This window comes from Bufo gargarizans, chromosome 1, assembly GCF_014858855.1.
Source record: "Bufo gargarizans isolate SCDJY-AF-19 chromosome 1, ASM1485885v1, whole genome shotgun sequence".
In the NCBI taxonomy this organism is placed as follows: domain Eukaryota; kingdom Metazoa; phylum Chordata; class Amphibia; order Anura; family Bufonidae; genus Bufo; species Bufo gargarizans.
This window is the reverse complement of record NC_058080.1, coordinates 12,750,638-12,776,348: the sequence shown is the minus strand read 5'-3', so window position 1 is coordinate 12,776,348 and position 25,711 is coordinate 12,750,638. Positions and strand designations below refer to the sequence as shown.

Below are 25,711 nucleotides of genomic sequence, written 5' to 3'. Positions count from 1 at the left end.
ACTGTGAACGGGACATTTATGGGGCACTGTGAACGGGACATTTATGGGGCACTGTGGCTGGGATATTTCGGGAGCACTGTGGCTGGGATATTTTGGGGGCACTGTGGCTGATTAATTTATGGGGCACTGCGGCTGGAAATATTTAGAGGCACTGTGGCTGTGATATTTTTGGGGCAATGTGGCTAGGACATTTAGGGGGCACTGCGGCTGGGATATTTATGGGGCACTGTGGCTGGGATATTTATGGGGCACTGTGGCTGTGAAATTTTTTGGGCACTGTAAATGGGACATTTATGGGACACTGTAACTGGGACATTAATTGGGCACTGGATGGGATATTTATGGGGCATTGTGGATGGGACATTTATTGGGCACTGGATGGGATATTTATAGGGCACTGTGGATGGGACATTTATTGGGCACTGTTGCTAAGATATCTAAGGGACACTGTGGCTGAGATATTTTTGGGGCACTGTGGCTGGGACATTTAGGGGGCACCATGGCTTAGATATTTAGGGGGCACTATGACTGGAATATTTATGGGGCACTGTGGCTGGGATATTTATGGGACACTAACTGGGATATTTATGGGGCACTGTGACGAGGACATTTATTGCGCACTGTGGCTGAGATATTTATGGGGAACTGTAACTGGGACATTTATGGGACACTGTGGCTGGGATACTTTTGGGACACTTTAGCTGGGATATTTATGGGGCACTGTGGCTGGGATACTTTTGGGACACTGTAGCTGGGATATTTATGGGACACTGTGACTGGGATACTTTTGGGACACTGTAGCTGGGATATTTATGGGGCACTGTGGATGGGACATTTATTGGGCACTGTTGCTGGGATATTTATGTGGCACTGGGGCTGTGATATTTATCAGGCACTGTAAATAGGACATTTATGGAACACTGAAACTGGGACATTTATTGGGCACTGTGGATGGGATATTTATGGGGCACTGTGGATGGGATATTTATTGGGCACTGTGGATGGGACATTTATTGGGCACTGTGGATGGGACATTTATTAGGCACTGTTGCTGAGATATCTAAGGGACACTGTGGCTGAGATATTTTTGGGGCACTGTGGCTGGGATATTTTGAGTACTATTAAAGGGACATATGCACATTTGGCAGTGATGTGCTAATCATGGCTCTTCAGTCCTCTGGTCCCACGCTGCCAGTGTTTGACCACCATGGTGAAACAATGTCATGTGATAACAATGCCAATCACTGGTCTGGGCCATAAATTTGGACAAAACATCACTAATTCCGCGTCCAGACTCCTCCACTTTCAGCTCTTTGGAGAAATTTGGAAAATATTTGTTTTCACCCACTTGTATTCTTTTGTTATGTTTCGGTCTATGTAGCTTTTATTTGGGGTCTGAATACATTCGTATTTGAGGGGGGGGGCTGATAACAGCCTATAAATATAACCGATCAGTACATTAATGTGGTGGGTACTCACCCTGATGGGTAACGTGATGCTCTGGTTCCACTGAGGGTTGGCGTTCTTTTCCAAAATCTTACTGCAAATCTAAAAGGTAAAAAAAAAAAAAAGGTTTACCCTCCCCCACCCTGAAGATTATATATATCCTGACAGATTACAGTCTCATTCAATAAATTGCAGACAAAAAAAAAATGCTGCTGACACCCAACTATCTGAAATCAAACTCAAAATGGTTGTCAATCCCTTCCCCCACACAAGAACGCTGTGGAAAGCATCCTGGTTGGGAATAAGAAGCATGGACATGGGGCAGTCTCAGTGGATACATGTGGCGGGGGGGGTGGCACATTTATATGGAATCATCACTTATAATCCATATAGACAAGGAGACAGTATATAAATGTATATACAGTAGAGTAGATATGTCTATAAATGTGCATGCAGCACCACCTGCTGGTACACAGTGTTACTGCAGCCAGGGTAACAACATGGGGCTGGCAGGGGTGGTGCATGATACAGGGATTCAAAGGCCCTGCCATAGGCATAATACATAATGCAGCTATATAATATATCCCATTATATTTGTTATACATTAATTAAAACCCAGAAAAAAAGAAACACAACTTATCTAAGTTCCCTGAGCGCCCATGGGTGCATGTGTATAACATGACATTCAGCATAGATGCAAGTCACTTACCATCCTCCCGGCAAAATTGATTTCTACAAAAGGATCCACCAGGTTTTTCTTGTTGCTGTCGAACCCAAAAATTTGCTTGACGTTGTCTAGAATGGCGTCATCCACTGACGGAGAAAAGAGAGAACTGAGAGTAAATCACAAACCGGGGAAAGTGGGGTGAAATGTGAGGCTGGAGCGTGTAATGAATGGTCCACTGTCTGATCCGACCCGGAAGCATCACTGCTAGAGTGGGAAGGATCACAGGTGACACACCTCAAGGAACCCACCAAGAAATACTATCTATCTATCTATCTCATATCTATCTATCTATCTATCCCATATCTATCTATTGTGTGGACTCGCTCTGGTAGACAGGATTAGCAGACGCAGTAAAGAGGCAACAACAAGTTCTTTGGATCAAACAGTTCAGTGTTTTATTCACACTTTAGACAAGTGACAAAACAACCAGTCATATTCAAGCAAAAAGTCGCCTTGCGGTGTTGGTGGTAATTCACAACATGCAGCAATTCTGCCTCAAAGAGTCCTTGCTGATAGCAGCGCCAACCTGTTTTCACGCCAAACAGGTAGCAAACATCCAGACACAAGGCTCCCAGATCCCAAACACAGAGACCCGGCTTCTGAACCCAGCTGCCTATTTAGGGACAGCCAGGTGCTGCCAAAACCCGGACCGGCACATAAACTGTGGTATTTGACCTCACCTGGCTGGAAACCAGCCTAGCCGCACATGTTGGGAGGAAAACCTGCCTTTCCAGACAAAACCCCTCGCTGTGTCACACTATCTATCTATCTCATATCTATCTATCCAATCATCTATTTATCCAGTTGTCCACCTAGTATCAGGGGGTGGCTTTGGGGGAGCCCTCTGTCCCTCCTTTCCCTCTGTCCATCACTTACTCTGTGGCAGATCTTCTGCGCGGTAGACTCTGAGCGTCAGATGAGCCCCGCGGAGCGACACCCCGGCCGGACGCAGCAGGTTCCCCTCTATATCTTCCTTGTCCTCTATGGATTCCTTCTTTTCCACCTATAGATAAAGACCGAGTCATTTATTCCGCAGGGTAAGGTGGGATCTGTAAAAGGATCGGCACCTATGATCTGACGCCAGCTCCTAAAGGATCCTTGCCATAGTTTTATCATTGACCCTACTGGCACCATCATGTGGTGTTTAAAATCTGGTGCCAGGGCAAACTCCCAGAATCCCCTTCAGCTACGGAGCCCAGACAGTTTCATGGCGAGATATGTACTGGCGCCCGGCACCAGTCCTAAGAATAACTCCACAAGGGTAAGGAGCAGCTGGTGCTCGGCCAGGTTCTGCAGAGCTCCCGCTTATGGTGCGGTGGGGGAGGGGTAATAGTTTGCATGGTGCCAGGTATCACAGGAATATAAGAGAGAATTACTCACCGGACACTCATCACCAGGGCCCAGGACGAATAGGCTGACCTTCAGATAGCCTTTTGCCCCAGCTGAGAAATCGTCAGGGTCAGACAGCAGCAGCCATTTTCTCAGGAAGGCGTGTCCTGAAATAGAGGCACGGCGTACAGGTCAGCGGGAATGCGACTTCTACATTACAACCAATAACGGAAAATCTGGGCAACAACTAATTTGAAGGCGCCAGAGGAGGCCACGTTCATTGCCAAATATGTTTTTGAAAGTTATATTTTTAATTCTTTTATTCTATGATTTGAAATAGTAAATAGCGCTGTTTCATTACTGAACACTAGGGGAGCTGTTGTCTCATGTTTCTTCTTGGCTGTAGGCTGTGTGACCATACCTCCTATTTTTCCCAGACATGAAAATTGTCCATCTGGGATTTATAAATTACCAAAAATGTCCTGTCATGTGATCAGGGCAGGCGGGGCTGGAGCTCAGCAGTGGGGAGGAGAAGTGGTAAGGACCTGTGATGATGTCACTGTCATATCATCAGTGCAGGGGGGGCCAGAGCTCAGCAGTGGAGAGGAGAAGTGGTAAGGACCTGTGATGATGTCACTGTCATGTGATTAGTGCTGGCGGGGCCAGTGCTCAGCAGGGGTAAGGACCAGTGATGGCGTCATTGTCATGTGATCATTGCGGGCGGGGCCAGAGCTCATCAGTGGAGAGGAGAAGTGGTAAGGACCTGTGATGATGTCACTGTCATGTCATCAAAGCGGGGGGGCTGGAGCTCAGCAGTGGAGAGGAGAAGTGGAGAGGACTTGTGATGATGTGAGATGGGGAAACAGCTCTCCTTGTCTGAACACTGTTTGTGTAGATTAAATTAAATTATCTGGACTGACATTCTGCTGTTTGGCCAGAAGACGCTGCTGTTTCCTAAACACAGCTACAGACTGCATATATTTCCATATTCATGAGAGGTGGAGTTACACAGAGCCAGGAGAGGAAGAGAAAGGGAGCAGCTATCTTAGAGGGAGCTGAGACTGAGAAACTGTGTCAGCAGAGGATCCGACAGCATCCAGGTGTGAGAGCATACCTCAGTGACCAGAGTGGCAGCTAAGTGAAGCTGATCGCGATCCTGACCAGAGGAACGAGGACTGCTTCCAGGAACGCTAATGAGAGCTGAGGAGCAAAGCCACATACACTGCGGGACCGCATGCTTGTTGGAGAGGCATTTGTTCTGTTCAGAGTCACCAGCAGATGCAGAGCAGACCTGGGTCAGTAAGATCGGGCACGCAACTCTTTACAGTGTTGGCGCCTAAAGACTGAGACCAGGCCTGTAGTTAGTTAGATAGGGTCTCTGTTTGTGTCAGGCCACAAGTGTTGCTATTGTTTATTGCAAGAACTCCATAATTTAACGAGACATTTTACATTGGAGAGTTGATAAACTTCCCACAAACTCAAGCCAGACTGGCATTTTGCTCAGAAGGAATAGGCACGTGCTACAAGAGCAGTTATGGGACAGGGAATACTGTAGATCTGTGTTAGATTGTAAGCTGTTGTGCTGCACAGCAGGCTAGCCCATACCGCACACCCAAACAGTGATTCTTGTTTTTTAGGGTAATAACAGGTAAGGTGTGGCAGTTTAGTTGTGCCCGCCAGTAGGTAAATTACTGCCCTTTCCTCCTGCATCCATCGTAGGGCGCCGTGCTGTGAGGGTCTCAGCCTTCGGGCTGGGTGTATGTAAATGTATTGTATGTTCCCAGCTTTTGTGGTTGTGTTAATTACCACGTTTAAGTAAAATTCTGTTTTGGCAAAAGCTGGTGTTGTGGTTGTTTTCCTTGTTCGTGACTTCGCTGTATCCTGGGGAGCCTACCCCGGTACACTGCTTACAATGATGTCACTGTCATGTGATCAGTGCAGGAGGAGCCGGAGCTCAGCCATGGTAAGGACCTGTGATAATGTCACTGTCATGTGACCAGTGCAGGAGGAGCCGGAGCTCAGCAGTGGTAAGGACCTGTGATAACGTCACTGTCATGTGACCAGTGCAGGAGGAGCCGGAGCTCAGCAGTGGTAAGGACCTGTGATAACGTCACTGTCATGTGATCAGTGCAGGAGGAGCCGGAGCTCAGCAGTGGTAAGGACCTGTGATAACGTCACTGTCATGTGATCAGTGCAGGAGGAGCCAGAGCTCAGCAGTGGTAAGGACCTGTGATAACGTCACTGTCATGTGATCAGTGCAGGAGGAGCCAGAGCTCAGCAGTGGTAAGGACCTGTGATAACGTCACTGTCATGTGATCAGTGCAGGAGGAGCCAGAGCTCAGCAGTGGTAAGGACCTGTGATAATGTCACTGTCATGTGATCAGTGCAGGAGGAGCCAGAGCTCAGCAGTGGTAAGGACCTGTGATAACGTCACTGTCATGTGATCAGTGCAGGAGGAGCCGGAGCTCAGCAGTGGTAAGGACCTGTGATAATGTCACTGTCATGTGATCAGTGCAGGAGGAGCCGGAGCTCAGCAGTGGAGAGAAGTGGTAAGGACCTGTGATAACGTCACTGTCATGTGATCAGTGCAGGAGGAGGCGGAGCTCAGCAGTGGAGAGAAGTGGTAAGGACCTGTGATAACGTCACTGTCATGTGATCAGTGCAGGAGGAGCGGGAGCTCAGCATTGGTAAGGACCTGTGATAACGTCACTGTCATGTGATCAGTGCAGGAGGAGCCGGAGCTCAGCAGTGGAGAGAAGTGGTAAGGACCTGTGATAACGTCACTGTCATGTGATCAGTGCAGGAGGAGGCGGAGCTCAGCAGTGGAGAGAAGTGGTAAGGACCTGTGATAACGTCACTGTCATGTGATCAGTGCAGGAGGAGCCGGAGATCAGCAGTGGTAAGGACCTGTGATAACGTCACTGTCATGTGATCAGTGCAGGAGGAGCCGGAGCTCAGCAGTGGTAAGGACCTGTGATAACGTCACTGTCATGTGATCAGTGCAGGAGGAGCGGGAGCTCAGCAGTGGTAAGGACCTGTGATAACGTCACTGTCATGTGATCAGTGCAGGAGGAGCCGGAGCTCAGCAGTGGAGAGAAGTGGTAAGGACCTGTGATAACGTCACTGTCATGTGATCAGTGCAGGAGGAGGCGGAGCTCAGCAGTGGAGAGAAGTGGTAAGGACCTGTGATAACGTCACTGTCATGTGATCAGTGCAGGAGGAGCGGGAGCTCAGCAGTGGTAAGGACCTGTGATAACGTCACTGTCATGTGATCAGTGCAGGAGGGGCCGGAGATCAGCAGTGGAGAGAAGTGGTGAGCCTGAGAAACCTTGGAAGTTGTAGTCCTCTCCTCCTATACCCCCTCCCTGAAATATCCTCTTTTGTCCCATAATAAAGGTCTGGATATTCAGGGAGTTGTAGTTCTCCTCTTATATCACCTCCCTTCATCTGCTATCCCATAATACCAGCCTGGACATGCTGGGAGTTGTATTTCTCTCTTCTTATATCTTCTCCCTTCCTCTGCTATCCCACAATATCAGCCTGGACATGCTGGGACTTGTAGTCACTTCTTCTTATGCCCCCTCCCTGTCAACTCCTCCGATATCACAATATATCATCCTGGACATGCAGAAAGTTGTAGTTCTCTCCTCTTATACCTACTCCCTGTAATCTCTTCTGTCGATGGTATATAAATGATGGTTTAGTGATGTCCTCCTTTTGGAGCTTATGATGTGGTCACCCCAGCTGAAGGACCAATCCTAACATCTGCACAGTGGTCAGCATGTAGGTGGATCCACTAAGAGTACTCTCCTCAAGCTCAAAGAGGCCTCCACATGAAGTCTGATTGAACAGGTTAATGAAGATCCCCACCAAAGGGCCTGCGACCACAGTACAGGGTGGACATTACCACAACCCCAGAGGGCCCCCTGCTGGACACACACAGATGGCTGCACTATTAGCACTGGAATTTTACTGTATATTAGTCATCCGGTACATCACCCAAAAAGTAGACATTTGTGGATCAGAACGTACTCGGTTCTCCATAAATCATCCCAACATCCATCTGTAGAGGAGAGAACACAATCCATCAAAAAACAGGAAACATAATCCAGACCAGGTCCATACACACACATTGTAGCAAACAGAGCAGGAATACGTTTTACAATCTGATGCAAACAGGAATGCTCTTATTCACTGACAGCAAGCAAACATCGTGGAAATGATGATGAATTGAATGACATGAGAAGGTTGGTAGATGGAGGAGAGATAAGCAGAATGGTACAGCATGGTGGACAGCTTCGTACCCAATTAAACCTCTTATGCTGCAGCTCGGCGTGTTCAGATTGGCTGCCGTGTATTAGCACAAGCCCAGCACACGCTCACCAGTAAGTGGATGCTGGGATGCTGCTGTATAGACAACAGATCATAGTGAATTCAAGCACAACAAGCCCTGTGCAGACCCTGAACCAGCAGGGGAGCAGAGAGATGTGACCTCAGTAAGCCAGCAGAAGTGTGACAGCAGGTCAGACACAAGTAGAAGATAAGGCTTCATACGAGGATTTACAGAATTCTGGAGATGAGGCACACGACACGAGGACCACTTACCCGAAATTCTCCAATTACAGAGTGAGTTCTGAGGGAGCGGGAGTCTAAGACCTGCGTATAAGAGGAGGGCGGTCAATAGAACTGCAATCAGAAGCACAGACTTATAGTGTGAATAATAGAGTGTGCAGCCCCAGAACTGATATCTGCAGAACGTCGCTACTTGTAATACAGCTCATATTCTATATAGGTTCTGCAGTAGCTGTGGTGTGTATTATGAGGTTCTGCAGCAGCTGAGGTGTGTGCTATGAGGTTCTGCAGCAGCTGAGGTGTGTGCTATGATGTTCTGCAGCAGCTGAGGTGTGTGCTATGATGTTCTGCAGCAGCTGAGGTGTGTGCTATGAGGTTCTGCAGCAGCTGAGGTGTGTATTATGATGTTCTGCAGCAGCTGAGGTGTATTATGATGTTCTGCAGCAGCTCAGGTGTGTATTATGAGGTTCTGCAGTAGCTGAGGTGTGTATTGTGAGGTTCTGCAGCAGCTGAGGTGTGTATTGTGAGGTTCTGCAGCAGCTGAGGTGTGTGCTATGAGGTTCTGCAGCAGCTGAGGTGTGTATTATGATGTTCTGCAGCAGCTGAGGTGTGTGCTATGAGGTTCTGCAGCAGCTGAGGTGTGTGCTATGAGGTTCTGCAGCAGCTGTGGTGTGTATTATGAGGTTCTGCAGCAGCTGAGGTGTGTGCTATGAGGTTCTGCAGCAGCTGAGGTGTGTATTATGATGTTCTGCAGCAGCTGAGGTGTGTATTATGATGTTCTGCAGCAGCTGAGGTGTGTATTATGATGTTCTGCAGCAGCTCAGGTGTGTATTATGAGGTTCTGCAGTAGCTGAGGTGTGTATTGTGAGGTTCTGCAGCAGCTGAGGTGTGTATCGTGAGGTTCTGCAGCAGCTGAGGTGTGTATTGTGAGGTTCTGCAGCAGCTGAGGTGTGTATTGTGAGGTTCTGCAGCAGCTGAGGTGTGTATTATGATGTTCTGCAGCAGCTGAGGTGTGTATTATGATGTTCTGCAGCAGCTGAGGTGTGTATTATGATGTTCTGCAGCAGCTCAGGTGTGTATTATGAGGTTCTGCAGAAGCTGAGGTGTGTATTGTGAGGTTCTGCAGCAGCTGAGGTGTGTATTAGGAGGTTCTGCAGCAGCTGAGGTGTGTATTAGGAGGTTCTGCAGCAGCTGAGGTGTGTATTGTGAGGTTCTGCAGCAGCTGAGCTGAGTATTAGGAGGCTCTAAAGCAGCTGAGGTGTGTATTAGGAGGTTCTGCAGCAGCTGAGGTGTGTATTAGGAGGTTCTGCAGCAGCTGAGGTGTGTATTAGGAGGCTCTAAAGCAGCTGAGGTGTGTATCAGGAAGTTCTGAAGCAGCTGAGGTGTATTAGGAGGTTCTGCAGCAGCTGAGGTGTGTATTATGATGTTATGTAGCAGCTGAGGTGTGTATTATGAGGTTCTGCAGCAGCTGAGGTGTGTATTATGATGTTCTGCAGCAGCTGAGGTGTGTATTAGGAGGTTCTGCAGCAGCTAAGGTGTGTATTAGGTGGTTCTGCAGCAGCTGAGGTGTGTATTAGGAGGTTCTGCAGCAGCTGAGGTGTGTATTAGGAGGTTCTGCAGCAGCTGAGGTGTGTATTAGGAGGTTCTGCAGCAGCTGAGGTGTGTATTAGGAGGTTCTGCAGCAGCTGAGGTGTGTATTATGAGGTTCTGCAGCAGCTGAGGTGTGTATTATGATGTTCTGCAGAAGCTAAAGTGTGTATTATGAGGTTCTGCAGCAGCTGGGGCACAGATCTGTGTAATTCACATTCCAGCTGTTGTGAACACTTAATGAACTAGAGGTTGTCACTGCCCCGCCCCTTTCTCTAGCACTGCTGGACCCTTGAGCACTCACTGTCAGGAACACAGGCTCATCGAAGAGATCAGCAGGAGACTCGAAGAAGTTGAAGAAAAACGTCTAAAAGATAAAGACAACACCTTACTACATGTGAAGGACGAGGACGCCCAGCCCCGCAGTGAATGCCCCCAATGTTACCTCATCAAAAAATGGGCCGTTGCCCTTCCGGATCCGCGTTCTTCTGCTCTGTCCCGCAACCGTCACCTTCACAACAGGTTTAATGTTGACACCGAGTAATTGTCGCCCCTCAATCACCCGAACTCGAATCTAAGGAGACAGCAAAATGTCACCACTGAATCCTCCTTACCTTCTACTGATCCTGAGTTACAGCCATTACATCACAATTCTGCTGCCTTCACAGCTGAAATCCTCCAACATTCCCTGAATATTCAAAGCTTCAACATATTTCTGGAGATTTCAGTTCTAGGAAATGTAGGCTTTGCACAATTACAAAACTAAGAATGAGCGCAGCTCTGGAGTATAATGCAGGATGTAACTCAGGATCAGTACAGGATAAGTTATGTATGTGCACAGGGACCCCATCAGCAGAACAGTGAGTGCAGCTCTGGAGTATAATACAGGATGTAACTCAGGATCAGTACAGGATAAGTTATGTATGTACACAGTGACTGCACCAGCAGAATAGTGAGTGCAGCTCTGGAGTATAATACAGGATGTAACTCAGGATCAGTACAGGATAAGTAATGTATGTACACAGTGACTGCACCAGCAGAATAGTGAGTGCAGCTCTGGAGTATAATACAGGATGTAACTCAGGATCAGTAATGTATGTACACAGTGACTGCACCAGCAGAATAGTGAGTGCAGCTCTGGAGTATAATACAGGATGTAACTCAGGATCAGTACAGGATAAGTAATGTATGTACACAGTGACTGCACCAGCAGAATAGTGAGTGCAGCTCTGGAGTATAATACAGGATGTAACTCAGGATCAGTACAGGATAAGTAATGTATGTATACAGTGACTGCACCAGCAGAATAGTGAGTGCAGCTCTGGAGTATAATACAGGATGTAACTCAGGATCAGTACAGGATAAGTAATGTATGTACACAGTGACTGCACCAGCAGAACAGTGAGTGAAGCTCTGGAGTATAATACAGGATGTGACTCAGGATCAGTACAGGATAAGTAATGTATGTATACAGTGACTGCACCAGCAGAATAGTGAGTGCAGCTCTGGAGTATAATACAGGATGTAACTCAGGATCAGTGCAGGATAAGTAATGTATGTACACAGTGACTGCACCAGCAGAATACTGAGTGCAGCTCTGGGGTATAATACAGGATGTAACTCAGGATCAGTACAGGATAAGTAATGTATGTACACAGTGACTGCACCAGCAGAATACTGAGTGCAGCTCTGGAGTATAATACAGGATGTAACTCAGGATCAGTAATGTATGTACACAGTGACTGCACCAGCAGAATAGTGAGTGCAGCTCTGGAGTATAATACAGGATGTAACTCAGGATCAGTACAGGATAAGTAATGTATGTACACAGTGACTGCACCAGCAGAATAGTGAGTGAAGCTCTGGAGTATAATACAGGATGTGACTCAGGATCAGTACAGGATAAGTAATGTATGTATACAGTGACTGCACCAGCAGAATAGTGAGTGCAGCTCTGGAGTATAATACAGGATGTAACTCAGGATCAGTGCAGGATAAGTAATGTATGTACACAGTGACTGCACCAGCAGAATACTGAGTGCAGCTCTGGGGTATAATACAGGATGTAACTCAGGATCAGTACAGGATAAGTAATGTATGTACACAGTGACTCCACCAGCAGAATAGTGAGTACAGCTCTGGAGTATAATACAGGATGTAACTCAGGATCAGTACAGGATAAGTCTGACTTGGCTCTGCAATGTTTTCACGTCATGTTCTCATCTTTAGGCTGTTACTTACCTGGAAATCCTGAGGTTTGTTTGACAGTTGTTTTTTGGGTATGCTCTTTTTCCTCCTGACTCCCTGCACAGGAACAACCACAGAGCTTTTCTTGGGAAGGCTGGGCTGCTCTGATCCTGGCATGAGGGATGCTGTTTCCCCCTCATCTCCGGTGCCAATCTGGTCTTCTGTGTCCTCCTCTATTGTTGTATCTAGAACAAAGGAAGAATTACTGGACCAGTACATCTTCTAATTATCACACAATATCCACAAAGCACCAGTAAGAAATAGACACTCAGCCAATGGCTATGTAATTACTACACCTGACCACTGGAGGGCAGTGTCTAATAACAATCAGCCAGACATGTAATTACAGTCCTGATCAAAAGCTTAAGACCACTTGAAAAATGGCAAAAAAATCATATTTATCATGGCTGGATCTTAACAAGGTTCCAAGTGGAGCTTCGACATGCAACAAGAAGAAATGGGAGTGAGACTAAACATTTTTTGAGCATTCAATTAATTGAAAATAACGAATAAACTGAAACAGGCTGTTTTTCAGCTGATCAAAAGTTTAGGACCAAATGCCTTTAAAAGGCCAAATCTGTGCAAAGATGTGGATTCATTGTCATTCTCTGTCAGGTAGTCACACGTTGTGATGGCAAAGGCAAAAAAACTCTCCCTTTTTGAACGTGGTCGGGTTGTTGAACTGCATAAGCAGGGTCTCTCACAGCGCGCCATCGCTGCTGAGGTGGGACGCAGTAAGACGGTCATTTGGAATTTCTTAAATGATCCTGAGGGCTATGGAACAAAAAAGTCAAGTTAAAGACCCAAAAACATTTCATCAGCACTGAGCCGGAGGATCCAATTGGCTGTCCGTCAAGACACTGGACGATCCTCGACCCAAATTAAGGCCCTTACTGGTGCTGACTGCAGCCCCATAACCATCAGACGGCATCTGAGACTGAAGGGCTTCAAAAGCAAAAAACGTCTTCAAAGACCTCGTCTCCTTGAACGCCACAGAACTGCTCGTTTGGACTTTGCAAGAGAGCACCAAACATGGGACATTCAAAGGTGGAAGAAAGTTTTATTCTCTGATGAGAAAAAATGTAACCTTGATGGTGGTTTCCAACGTTACTGGCATGACAAGCAGATCCCACCTGAGATGTTTTCTACGCGCCACAGTGGAGGGGGCGCCATAATGGTCTGGGGCGCTTTTTCCTTCAGTGGAACAATGGAGCTTCAGGAAGTGCAGGGGCGTAAAACGGGGCTGGCTATGTCCAGATGTTGCAGAGAGCATTCCTCATGACCGAGGGCCCTCGTCTGTGGGGTAACAGGACAACGCTACAGGACACAATGCCCGCAGGACAAGGGACTTCTTCCAGGAGAATAACATCACTCTTTTGGCCCATCCTGCGTGTACCCCTGATCTAAATCCAATTGAGAACCTTTGGGGATGGATGGCGAGGGAAGTTTACAAAAATGGACAACAGTTCCAGACAGTAGATGGACTTCGTGCGGCCGTCTTTACCACTTGGAGAAATGTTCCCACTCACCTCATGGAAACGCTTGCATCAAGCGTGCCGAAACAATAACAGCGGAGCTACTCATTACTGAGGTCATGTTTGGAAGTTGGATTTCTGTTTTGGGGGGGTTTAGTTTTTTTTTGGAGGTGTGGTCCTAAACTTTTGATCAGCTGAAAAACGTGGTCTTAAAAAGTGGTCTTAAACTTTTGATTAGGACTGTATTATATCTGACTACTGGAGGGCAGTGTCTAATAACAGCACAAGATGTGTAATTACTACATCTGACCACTGGATTGCACTGATTATTAACAGTCAGCCAGACGTGTAATTATTATATCTGACTACTGGAGGGCACTGTGTAATAACAACCAAACATGTAATTACTACCTCTGACCACTGGAGGGCACTGTGTAATAACAACCAGATGTGTAATTACTACGTCTGACCACTGGAGGGCACTGTGTAATGACAACCAGATGTGTTATTACTATATCTGACCACTGGAGGGCACTGTGTAATGACAACCAGATGTGTAATTACTATATCTGACCACTGGAGGGCACTGTTTAATAACAATCAACAACACATGTAATTACTACGTCTGACCACTGGGGGGCACTGTGTAATAACAATCAACACATGTAATTACTATATCTGACCACTGGAGGGCACTGTTTAATAACAATTAGCCAGACATGTGTAATTGCTATATCTGACCACTGGAGGGCATTGTCTAATAACAAACAGACATGTAATTACTACCTCTGACCTCTGGAGGGCACTGTCTAATAACAATCAGCAGGACACGTGTAATTACCACATCTGACCACTGGGGGCATTGTTTCATAACAAATAGGCAGATGTGTAATTATTACATCTCATCACTGGAGGGCAGCATTTAATAACACTTAGGCAGACATGCAATTACTACATCTGACCACTGGAGGGCACTGCCAGTTTAATCTTAAAATAGCTAAAAACTTTCCCTCACTAAGCTCTGTAGTAAGGGTGAATCTGGCCCTGTAATTAAGGCTACATGCACGTTGTGTGTTTTGCGGTCCGCAAAACACGGATGGCGTCCATATGCCTTCCACAATTTTCGGACAGGCAACTACAGCTTTTAATAGAACTGCCCATTCTTGTCCGCAAAGAACGGACAAGAATAGGACACGTTATATTTTTTTTTGCGGGGCCACGGAAAGGAGCAACGGATGCGGCCCCATTGAAGTGAATGGGTCCGCATTTGGTGGCTCGGATGTGGACCAAAACAACTGCCGTGTGCATGAGGCCTAATGGTGACTCCGCAGTCATCTAATGTAAAATCTATAAATATTTGGCTGGATGGTCCTGATGATGGATGGAATATTTTTGTTGAATGCCAGAGTAGCTCGATATCCCGTGACTACCTACTGCTCATTACCATACAATATATTGAAATGATTCAATTAACATATAGAAGAGAAGCGGAGCCTGATGAACGCGTTCCTCCAACACCCAGAATATTACCACACATGGTGGAGAGGTGGACATACCAAACTGCAGCTGACTGACGGTGTCCACATCGCTGAAAGACGGCGTGGGCTCCTTTACAGCCGGAATGGTTGATGGTGGAGGATACAGAGGTGCTGCCCCCGGTGGTGGGAAGTATGAAATCTGCAGGGTTAATGTGGCCTGAAAGGTAGAGAATGAGACTTGTTACCACACGATGCACCAACAGCACGGAGAGAAGAATAATCTTATGAAAAAGGGCAAAATTGCACCAAAATTAATCAAACACCGTACCAAAAATGTGGCAGAATTCATCAAACATGCTACGGAAAAAAATATAGCGTATGTGGTTAATAGATGCCGAGTTTTCCAGCTCTTTCCTACTGTATACATGGTTACTATACGCTGGTCCGGTCACACACTCGTATAATTGCGTAGCTCGTCTCGCTCCTGTTCTGCGTCGGGGTCGCTGTCCCGTGTATGAGACGAGCTCCGATACACGCTCTAGAACTGCTCAGCTTACTGACTGATACAATTGTATCTCTTTTCTGTCCTGATCATTTGCTACAATGTATCAGAGCAGGGGTGGGACCTGCACCTAGATCGAGAACGGACGGTGCACTGCGCATGAGCAGCCGCCCTCCCTTTTAATTTTCTATGGGGCCGGCAAAAATAGCTGAGCGCTGGCTCGGCTATTTCCGTCGGCCCCATAGAAATGAATGGGCGCGGGAGCCGCGAATGCGTAGTACGCTCCCATTCACTTCTATGGGGATCCGGCTTGGTGGTGGCCAGACTGGAGTCCTCCAGCCACCACCTTGCGGGGCTCCGTTCTCGATATAGGTGTGGGTCCTACACCTATAAGACAATGGGGGCATATCCTAGCGATATGCCGCCATAGTCTATGATGAGACAACCCCTTTAAGAGGTGCATCCTCTTAGCAAAAGAATCCAAGATGTCCGTGCACCTGAAACTGAAAGCTACACCTCCCGGGAGATATTACAGTGATGTTTTAGGGTAGTGCTCTGAGCTGTGGTGAAACGCCAGCCCCCCCAACCTGCTCCGCTGCCCCCCGAACCCCGGCCGCCGCCACCAACACTTCTGCTACACTATGGCTGTTTTTGTAAAAGCAGCAGAGAAAGGCTAAAAATCACAAATTTTTGTATCAAATGTTGTTTGCACAAAACAATTGCAAACATGTAATAATGTAATATACAATATATTGGCAGAATATAATATCATTATCAGCATTCCCCTGTCCTCATGGATCAGGAGCGCAGCTCTGAGGCAGCAGGAAATAAATCCAGTCACATCCTCTAAATACATCCCGCTGCCTCAGTAATCCGTCCTTCCCTCCCTAAATATAGGAGCTGGATACAATGTAACCCTCTCGTGACTTCCGCTGCTTATAACGGACATGTACCTGGCATCTGCAGGGTCACAGATACTGGGAGGGACTGGTGGGGCGTGTACTGACTGCAACCAAATACTGCCCCCCCCCTCCTTCCTGGGTACTAACCTACTGAACATGAATTCAGACTGAACTTTGTCTAAGGAAACAGTTGCACTAAATACATAGAAAATGTCACCGAGACGCATGGAGGGCAATTCTAGCAATTTAAAATAATAATGGCTGCAGTGGGTTCACACATAACTGTAGGGGTAACAGGGACAGAAAGGACCCCTCTGTGAAGCCACGAGATGTGAAAATTCCAATGGGAATAATAGAGTGACACGACAGACTCTGGTGTTACCATCTTTTTTTTTTTTATTTAAATACTTTTAGTTTATTTTTTTTCCTTCATCATATATAAAAAGTTCAGGAACGAGACATGACAGTAAACAGTGCTAATTCCTGTATATACACATGCATTTGTTACTCGCTTATCCTTAGACATCTGGAATATATCCCTGTCCTGTTTCTTTCCTCGTGTCGTATACGAAACAAAAAAAATAAAAAGAAAAACAATATAACCCCTCCCCTTCCCCCCCCCCCCCCCATGGTTGTCTTGATGGATACCACAAATTTTCCTTCCTTCTTCCGCATCCTCCATTTATTTATGGGTACCGGCATATTCGTATCTACGTACCCTCCCACATAAGTTCTTCCATGCTTCGATGTTTGGTGGTGTGTCCGCCCCCCACTCTCTAGCCGCTACAACCCGCGCCAGCATTAATCCTTTGGCCCATTTCCTTTCTATTTCTATGTCAAGACCTATTTTCCTGATATATCCGAGCACCGCTATAGCGATCTCCATTGGGGCTGAGCACCCAGTTGATCTGGTCAGCTCCCGAAAAACCTGAGTCCAATAATCCTGCATTAGGGGGCAGTGCCAGATCAAGTGGGTGAAATCCGCGTTATCCATCCTGCACTTCCAGCATCTAGCATCCCTTGTTTTATACATCCTACTCAACACCCATGGGGTGATATAGGTACGATGGACAATAAAGAACTGTATCAGTCGGAAATTACTCGATACCGTACTTCTTTTTATACTTTTATAGATACATCTCCAATCTAGCGTGTTGGGGTCAACTTCTAGTGCCCATTTTTGTTCACTATTAAACTTTATCACTCCCCTTAAACCCCTTTTAATTTTTTTATATATCTGTGATATTGATATTTTGGTCCCCTTATTGAGGCAACAAAATTCTACAAATTCTGATTGTTTGGTGATTAAATACGATTTATTCTCAGTGCTGTCAAATGCATGTTTTAACCGAAAATATCTAAAACGTGTGAGGGTATCTAGTTTTATACTAAGTCCTAATTCTTCTAATGTCCTGAGCTTTCCTTTTATCTCAATCTGTGAAATAAACTTAATACCATTTTTTTCCCAAAATACATAATCCTCTAACTTCTGAAACTCGCCTAAGTTTATATTCCCCCATAGTGGGGTAATCTTTAATGAGTAATTTATCCCCAGTAGTTTTTTAACATTCACCCATATCAAGTGCATCATATTACTAATAGGGCACTTCTTACCCTTTATTTTTAATATCCCGGCTTCCAAGACACTAAAAATATTATATTGGAGACCTACAAACTCACCCACTAGATACTGACGTAGTCTATCATCCTCTATCATTAACCATTGTAGCTGGGATGCGTAATAGTAGCCTCTGAAGCAGGGCACGGACAGGCCACCATCTTCTTCATCAAGCCATAAGTATTTTTGTTTGAGCCTGACCCTTTTTTTCCCCCATATAAGATCATTTATCATTCCCTCCAATACATTGAAAAAGTGGTCACCTATCCAGACAGGACATGAGGATATAACATAGAGGACCTGCGGCAACAAAATCATTTTAATAATAGCTATACGGTCTACCTGTCTTATCAGTATTTTTTGCCAAATACTTATTTTATTTTTAACCCTTTTAAGCAGAGGGGCAAGATTCAATTCTATATATTCCTGGATCCTCGCACTAATTTTAATTCCAAGGTATTCCAGTGCATCTGTGGGTTTCAATATTTTAACATTAAGATCCATTCTCCTGGTTTCGTAGCCAATTGGGAGTAACACTGATTTCATCCAATTCACCCTGAAGCCAGAGATTTGACCAAATTGATTTACAGTTCGCATCAGGTATGGGACCGCCGACGCCCCCCCTTTCAAGAAGAACAAGACATCATCCGCGTATAAACACATTTTATCTGAGGCGCCCCTACTCCCAAATCCCCTGATGTTATCATCTGATCGAACCTTGCATGCTAACGGTTCGACAAAGATGGCAAACAGTAATGGTGAGAGGGGGCACCCCTGCCTAGTTCCCCTTTGCAGCACCATCGATTCAGATGTCTCTCCGTTGATTTTAATCCTTACTTTCGGATGTTGGTACAGTAGTTGCACCCAGCCAATAAATTTGTCCCCCAAGTTTAGCTCACGCATTATGTTCCAGAGGTATGCCCACTCCACCCTGTCAAACGCTTTTTCTGCGTCCAGTGAGAGGAGGGAGTGGGCACCCTCCCCACTCATCTGGATATTAAGGAGGGCCCGACGGATATTCATTTGAGCCTGACGTTTCGGTATAAACCCCGATTGATCTGGGTGTATTATCTTACCTATCACTTTTTTTAGGCGGTTTGCCAACAATTTGGCACATATTTTATAGTCCGTGTTGAGAAGAGAGATGGGGCGATACGAGTCCACCTTACTCTCGTCTTTCCCCTTTTTCCCTATCAGGGTTATTACAGCCTCTGACAGGGAGGCCGGGAGTTCACCCCCGACCATAGATTCCTTAAGGACCCGCAGGAGTACTGGGAGGATAACCTCCCCGTATCTTCTATATATCTCGAAGGGGAGACCATCCGGCCCGGGGCTAGAGTTGCCCTTTATCGATTTCAGGGTATCACGTAATTCCTCCTGTTCTATTGGACCATTCAAATACTCCCTGTCCTCCTCGGGGAGAGTAGGGAGCGAGGCCCCCTCCAAAAAGAGTTTTATGTCTCCACCATCCCCCACTCCCTCCGAGGAGTAGAGGTCCCCGTAATATTTAACAAATTCCTGCTCAATTTCTCCCGGGCTGGATGTTATCACCCCATCTCTCCTCTCAACTCGCTTAATTCTACCATCCCCCCTCTGATTCTGTACGATGGTGGAAAGCAGTCTACCTGGTTTCCCAGATTCCCTGAAATATCGGGCCCCCTCAAAAAACACTCTTTGTTGTGCCTTATTCTCCAGATAATTATTTAGAGAGATTTTAGACTCTTCTAACTCCGCCATCGTCTCAGGTGAATTATTAACCAGGAGTTTCTCCTCTAGTTTCTTTATTTTTTCGCCCAGCTCCCTCTCCTTTTTGGCGAATTCAGTTTTTAAGCCCTGAATTCTGCCAACGAGGATGCCCCGTAGGTATGCTTTAAATGCGTCCCATACATAACCTATTTGTGCAGATCCAAGATTAATTTTCCAGTACTCCGCTATATCGGCGCTAATACTTTCATCTTTATTTATCAGGTTTAGCCAATGTGGGTTTAGCCGGAACACTCTACCCTTTGGTTTAACCGATGTTTTAAATGTCAGGCAGATTGGGGAGTGGTCTGAAATACTATTCACCTCATACCTCATTTTCAGTATCTGCTCTGCCAGTTCTGGGCTAGCTAATGCCATATCTATTCTTGACATGATTTTACTCCCATAACCAAACCATGAGTACGCTCGCTTGTCATCATACAGGTACCTCCATACATCTATTAGCAGCAGTTCTTGTGATATTCTTTTGAGAAGTGTTGGTTGACTTGTCCCATATTTATCATTTGGTATCACAGAGTATCTATCTAAACAGCTATTCATAACGGAGTTAAAGTCTCCCATTACCAGTATGGGGCATTTACCTCGCGACTCTGCAAACTCCACTAAGCTATTAATAACACATAGTGAAAATGGTGGGGGTATATAAACAAAGGCTAGAACGCACCGTCTCCCATTCCACTGGCAGTGGAGGAAAACATATCTGCCCCTATCATCAATCTTCTGATCTAGTGGGAGGTAGTCCACTTTGTGGTGGATATATACACTAACTCCACATGAGTAGGTAGAGAAACATGAATGATACTGGAACTTGGCCCATTTCCGAGTTAATAAGTATGTCTTATCTTTAGTGTTATGTGTCTCCGTTAGTCCCACAATTGCTGGGAGGTGTCTAGTAATTGTATCAAAAACCATAACCCTCTTAACCTTATCCCCCATACCTCGTACATTCCATGTTAAGATCCTACTCATGTGTGCCTTCCACCTGTGTTTTCATTCTTATCTTCATTAGTAATCCCATCAAGACAACCGTCCCTCCCATAACCCCTCCTCCTTCCCCCCCACCCCTACCCCCTCCCTCCCCCCCCTGCTGGTTGGCGAAATAGAACATTTCCCCCACCTCTTACTCTACGCCCCCTTCCCTCCCCCCCCGCACCCCCCTCACCCACTCCGCAGGCCGTCTCATGATCCTATTCCCTTGGAATCCATCCATTCAGCGGCCTCCTCTGGTGATCCAAAAAAACTAACTTGATCGTGGTATATTACGCGTAACTTAGTTGGGTATATCAGGGAGTATTGTAACTGGGCGGCTGCTAACCTCCTCTTTACTTCTCTAAATTCACGTCTCTTTTCCTGCGTTGCTCTGGAGTAATCTGGGTATATTTCTATATTACGGCCATTGTACTCTATTGTCTGCATCTTCCTTTTTGCCCTCATTATTACGTCTCTATCTCTGGAACTTAAGATTTTAACTAAGATGGCCCTGGGGGGACTCCCTTTTAACGGTGGTCTTCCCGGGATTCTATGTGCTCTATCAACTAAAAACCATTTAGACAGGGTACTTTTATCAAAACTATCCTCCAGCCACTGCTGGATAAACCCGGTTATATCTTTTCCTTCCACCCCCTCCGGAAATCCCACTAATCTCATATTTGATCTCCGGGATCTATCCTCCATTGTGGTAACTCTCTCTAGAAAGATTTTCTTTTCACCTTCTACTCTTTTTTTTATCCCATCAATATCTCTCCTCATCACTCCTGAGGATATCTGCAGCTCCTTAACCTTTTCCCTCACCTTATTCATCTCTTCCTTGATCAAGGAGAGGTCAGCCTGAGCAGAAGCGATCTTAGTGGTCAGATCCTCTAAACTATGATTAGACTTTTGTACCGCCCCTAAAATTTCTCCCAGTTTTTTATCAACTGAATTTATTCTTTCCTCCATCCCTTCTCCATTCCCTATCCTACTCTCAGCCCCGGGGCATTCGTCTGGGACGGATGGGTCATCTCCATCTTTCTGGGCCTCCTTATTCCCCCGTAGTGCACTCCTACTCTTTGGGTTTGGAGGGGATTTAAGATATTTTTCTAGGCCAGTTACTGTGCTGCTCCCTTTTCCCCCACCCGGTGAGGAGGTTCCCACCGATTTTCTGCTGTAGTTTTTTGGTGGCATCTTTTCATCTCTTCCCCTCCCTATCCTCTCCCCATTACAACCTCCCGCGCAAAAAAAGGGGAGAAAAAACAATCATGGGCCACACACAAGAGCCACACACAAAAAGAAGATATCAAATAGCTGCCGTGCCGTCACACGGAAATATGGGCAATAAAGAGAAAAAGCAGAACGAAGATATGTCCCCTCGACGGAGTCCAAAAAGTGGGCCAAGAACCACAGCTCTATTTACCAATCCGTATCCAGAAAAAAAAAAAAAAAGTCCGGTTTATTCTTCCTACCAAACAACGAATAATGTCCAGAGGCTGGGTGCAGGCAAATTTCAGGAGAAGGGAGGACATGAGCGAGAGGAGATCAGAGAGTCGATTCATGAGATATGATTATCATACCACTTATGCTGTTATGCCGTAGCGGCATGACGTGAGGACGTGCCGCGCTCTCTCCTCCTCCCTCCCTCCTCCCTCCTGCAGGCTGCCGGCGCCTCGGCGTGTGGCTCTCTATGGAAGGCGCACGCATGGAACGGGGGAGCCGCTGAATGATCCGCAGACCTTACTGGTGATCCGTCGAGCTGAGCCGGGGGGTGTGGTGAGATAGCGCTTGGAGCTTCGGAGGACCGTGACCGCAGGAGCAGACCCGTGTAGCGAAGTAATGGTGAAGTAGCCTGGCAACTTTGTAACGTTGTAACCCTGTGGGAATGCGGAAGCGACTCCTTGGAGCCTGTGTAGTGAGCTAAGCATTGCTAAGCATTGCTGAGAGACAGCGCTGTATCCCGTGGTGCTCGGTTGGTCTCCCAGCGGTATGTTGGAGGGGTGAGGCTGAAGACACAAGAAGGGGAACAAGGCAGCTTGATGATGGGTGTTACTCCCTTTCCCTCCTGTTGTAACAACTGCCGGGCGAACCTGGGATAATAATAAATTGGCTGTATACCACAGCGCTGTGCTGAAAATCTGGGTGCAGCGTATCGCAAAAGTTGCCCTGCTGGCCCGGCACACGGCTGTTTCAGGTGGGCCTGCGAGTGGGCACACACCTGGAAATATATGGAGGCTCTCAAGCTGTCCTAAGGTGTCAGGTACCCCCGGCAGGACTGGTGCCCGCCCAGAAAATGGAATTTTGTCCCCTTTAAGTGTCTTTAACAGCAGGCGACCTGGGAGACCATTGACACATTATGTACCTCCGTGCGGTGCACCCGACGGTGGTGTTACCATCTTTAATTAGTCATATTATATATCAGCTATACCATATAATAGCCTAGGACTGACACATCAGCTTCATCCTTTTGCCGTAACAGTCATGAGTCCGACTCACCGTTACTGCATCAAAATATCACATTCCACGTCCAGAAATAGAAGCACAAGCGAGAGGAAGAGCGAAACCAGCTGCCGCTCCGCAGAAACGACATCAGGACGAAGCTCAACATGATGAGGACTATGTTCTACACACAATATCCAGGAAACATATAGATAGCGATTAACTAAAACTGTTATTTTTGGACACACTGTAAGTGGGAAGGTCTGAAAAAGTATATTACTGAAAAATAATGTAACTACTATAATACTGCCCCCTATGTACAAGAATATAACTACTATAATACTGCTCCTATGTACAAGAATATAACTACTATAATACTGCTCCTATGTACAAGAATTTAACTACTATAATACTGCTACTATGTACAAGAATATAACTACTATAATACTGCCTCCTATGTACAAGAATATAACTAATATAATACTGCTCCTATGTACAAGAATATAACTACTATAATACTGCTCCTATGTACAAGAATATAACTACTATAATACTGCTCCTATGTACAAGAATATAACTACTATAATACTGCTCCTATGTACAAGAATATAACTACTATAATACTGCTCCTATGTACAAGAATATAACTGCTATATCAGATCTATAGATTTTAAGAGCTGGCCCATTGGGAATCCTACACACGTTCCCGCTTTCTTAAAATCTGGTCACCTTGGAAGAATTATAGAAGGTTTACTTGACGGAGTTGGAAAAACTCTTAACTTCCCCCCCCCCCCCCCCGTCCCCTCCCTACCCCTCCTTTCCTCTCCTTTGTTTTATACTTTTATTGTCTGTTACATTTTTGGCTTCATCTTAGACACCATATGTTGCACTGATATGCAATAATTGTCACTTCCATAGAAGGTTTGTAATAATGCCTTTCCATCAATGCTACGATGGTATGTGATTGTAAGATTTACTTTATTCTTTGAATAAAAATAAATTTGGTTAAGAATATAACTACTATAATACTGCTCCTATGTACAAGAATATAACTACTATAATACTGCTCCTATATACAAGAATATAACTACTATAATACTGCTCCTATGTACAAGAATATAACTACTATAATACTGCTCCTATGTACAAGAATATAACTACTATAATACTGCTCCTATGTACAAGAATATAACTACTATAATACTGCCTCCTATTTACAAGAATATAACTACTATAATACTGCTCCTATGTACAAGAATATAACTACTATAATACTGCTCCTATGTACAAGAATATAACTACTATAATACTGCCTCCTATGTACAATAATATAACTACAATAATACTGCCCCTATGTACAATAATATAACTACTATAATACTACCTCCTATGTACAATAATATAACTACTATAATACTACCTCCTATGCACAATAATATAACTACTATAATACTGCTCCTATGTACAGGAATATAACTACTATAATACTGCTCCTATGTACAAGAATATAACTACTATAATACTGCTCCTATGTACAAGAATATAACTACTATAATACTGCTCCTATGTACAAGAATATAATTACTATAATACTGCTCCTATGTACAAGAATATAATTACTATAATACTGCTCCTATGTACAAGAATATAACTACTATAATACTGCTCCTATGTACAAGAATATAACTGCTATAATACTGCTCCTATGTACAAGAATATAACTACTATAATACTGCCTCCTATGTACAAGAATATAACTACTATAATACTGCTCCTATGTATAAGAATATAACTACTATAATACTGCTCCTATGTATAAGAATATAACTACTGTAATACTGCTCCTATGTACAAGAATATAACTACTATAATACTGCTCCTATGTACAAGAATATAACTACTATAATACTGCCTCCTATGTACAAGAATATAACTACTATAATACTGCTCCTATGTATAAGAATATAACTACTATAATACTGCCCCTATGTACAGGAATATAACTACTATAATACTGCTCCTATGTACAAGAATATAACTACTATAACACTGCTCCTATGTATAAGAATATAACTACTGTAATACTGCTCCTATGTACAAGAATATAACTGCTATAATACTGCTCCTATGTACAAGAATATAACTACTATAATACTGCCTTCTATGTACAAGAATATAACTACTATAATACTGCCCCTATGTACAAGAATATAACTACTATAATACTGCTCCTATGTTATGTACAAGAATATAACTACTATAATACTGCTCCTATGTACAGGAATATAACTACTATAATACTGCCCCTATGTACAGGAATATAACTACTATAATACTGCTCCTATGTACAAGAATATAACTACTATAATACTGCTCCTATGTATAAGAATATAACTACTGTAATACTGCCCCTATGTACAGGAATATAACTACTATAACACTGCTCCTATGTATAAGAATATAACTACTGTAATACTGCTCCTATGTACAAGAATATAACTGCTATGGGGGCGGAGTCTGGCTTTGTAGCTGAATGGCTGCTAGTTTCTGAGCTCCTCAACCTTGCCGGTGAATTAACCCCTATATTCAGCTTACAGCACCGCTCTGATGGGCAAAGTGGGTAAAGATAGATCCAAGGATCAAGCGGATCCCACTC

General features: G+C 45.1%; 1 protein-coding gene across 1 annotated transcript in view; it reads right to left on the bottom strand.

Moving 5' to 3' along the window:
• The window catches only part of DYSF (dysferlin), a 259,265-nt gene that overhangs the window by 165,371 nt on the left and 68,183 nt on the right, over window positions 1–25,711 (bottom strand). The window contains 10 exon segments of the mRNA XM_044294645.1: window positions 1,480–1,548; window positions 2,156–2,259; window positions 3,050–3,176; window positions 3,554–3,669; window positions 7,535–7,565; window positions 8,108–8,158; window positions 9,966–10,028; window positions 10,107–10,235; window positions 11,903–12,093; window positions 14,940–15,078. Of these exon segments, the coding sequence (XP_044150580.1) occupies window positions 1,480–1,548; window positions 2,156–2,259; window positions 3,050–3,176; window positions 3,554–3,669; window positions 7,535–7,565; window positions 8,108–8,158; window positions 9,966–10,028; window positions 10,107–10,235; window positions 11,903–12,093; window positions 14,940–15,078 (1,020 nt within the window).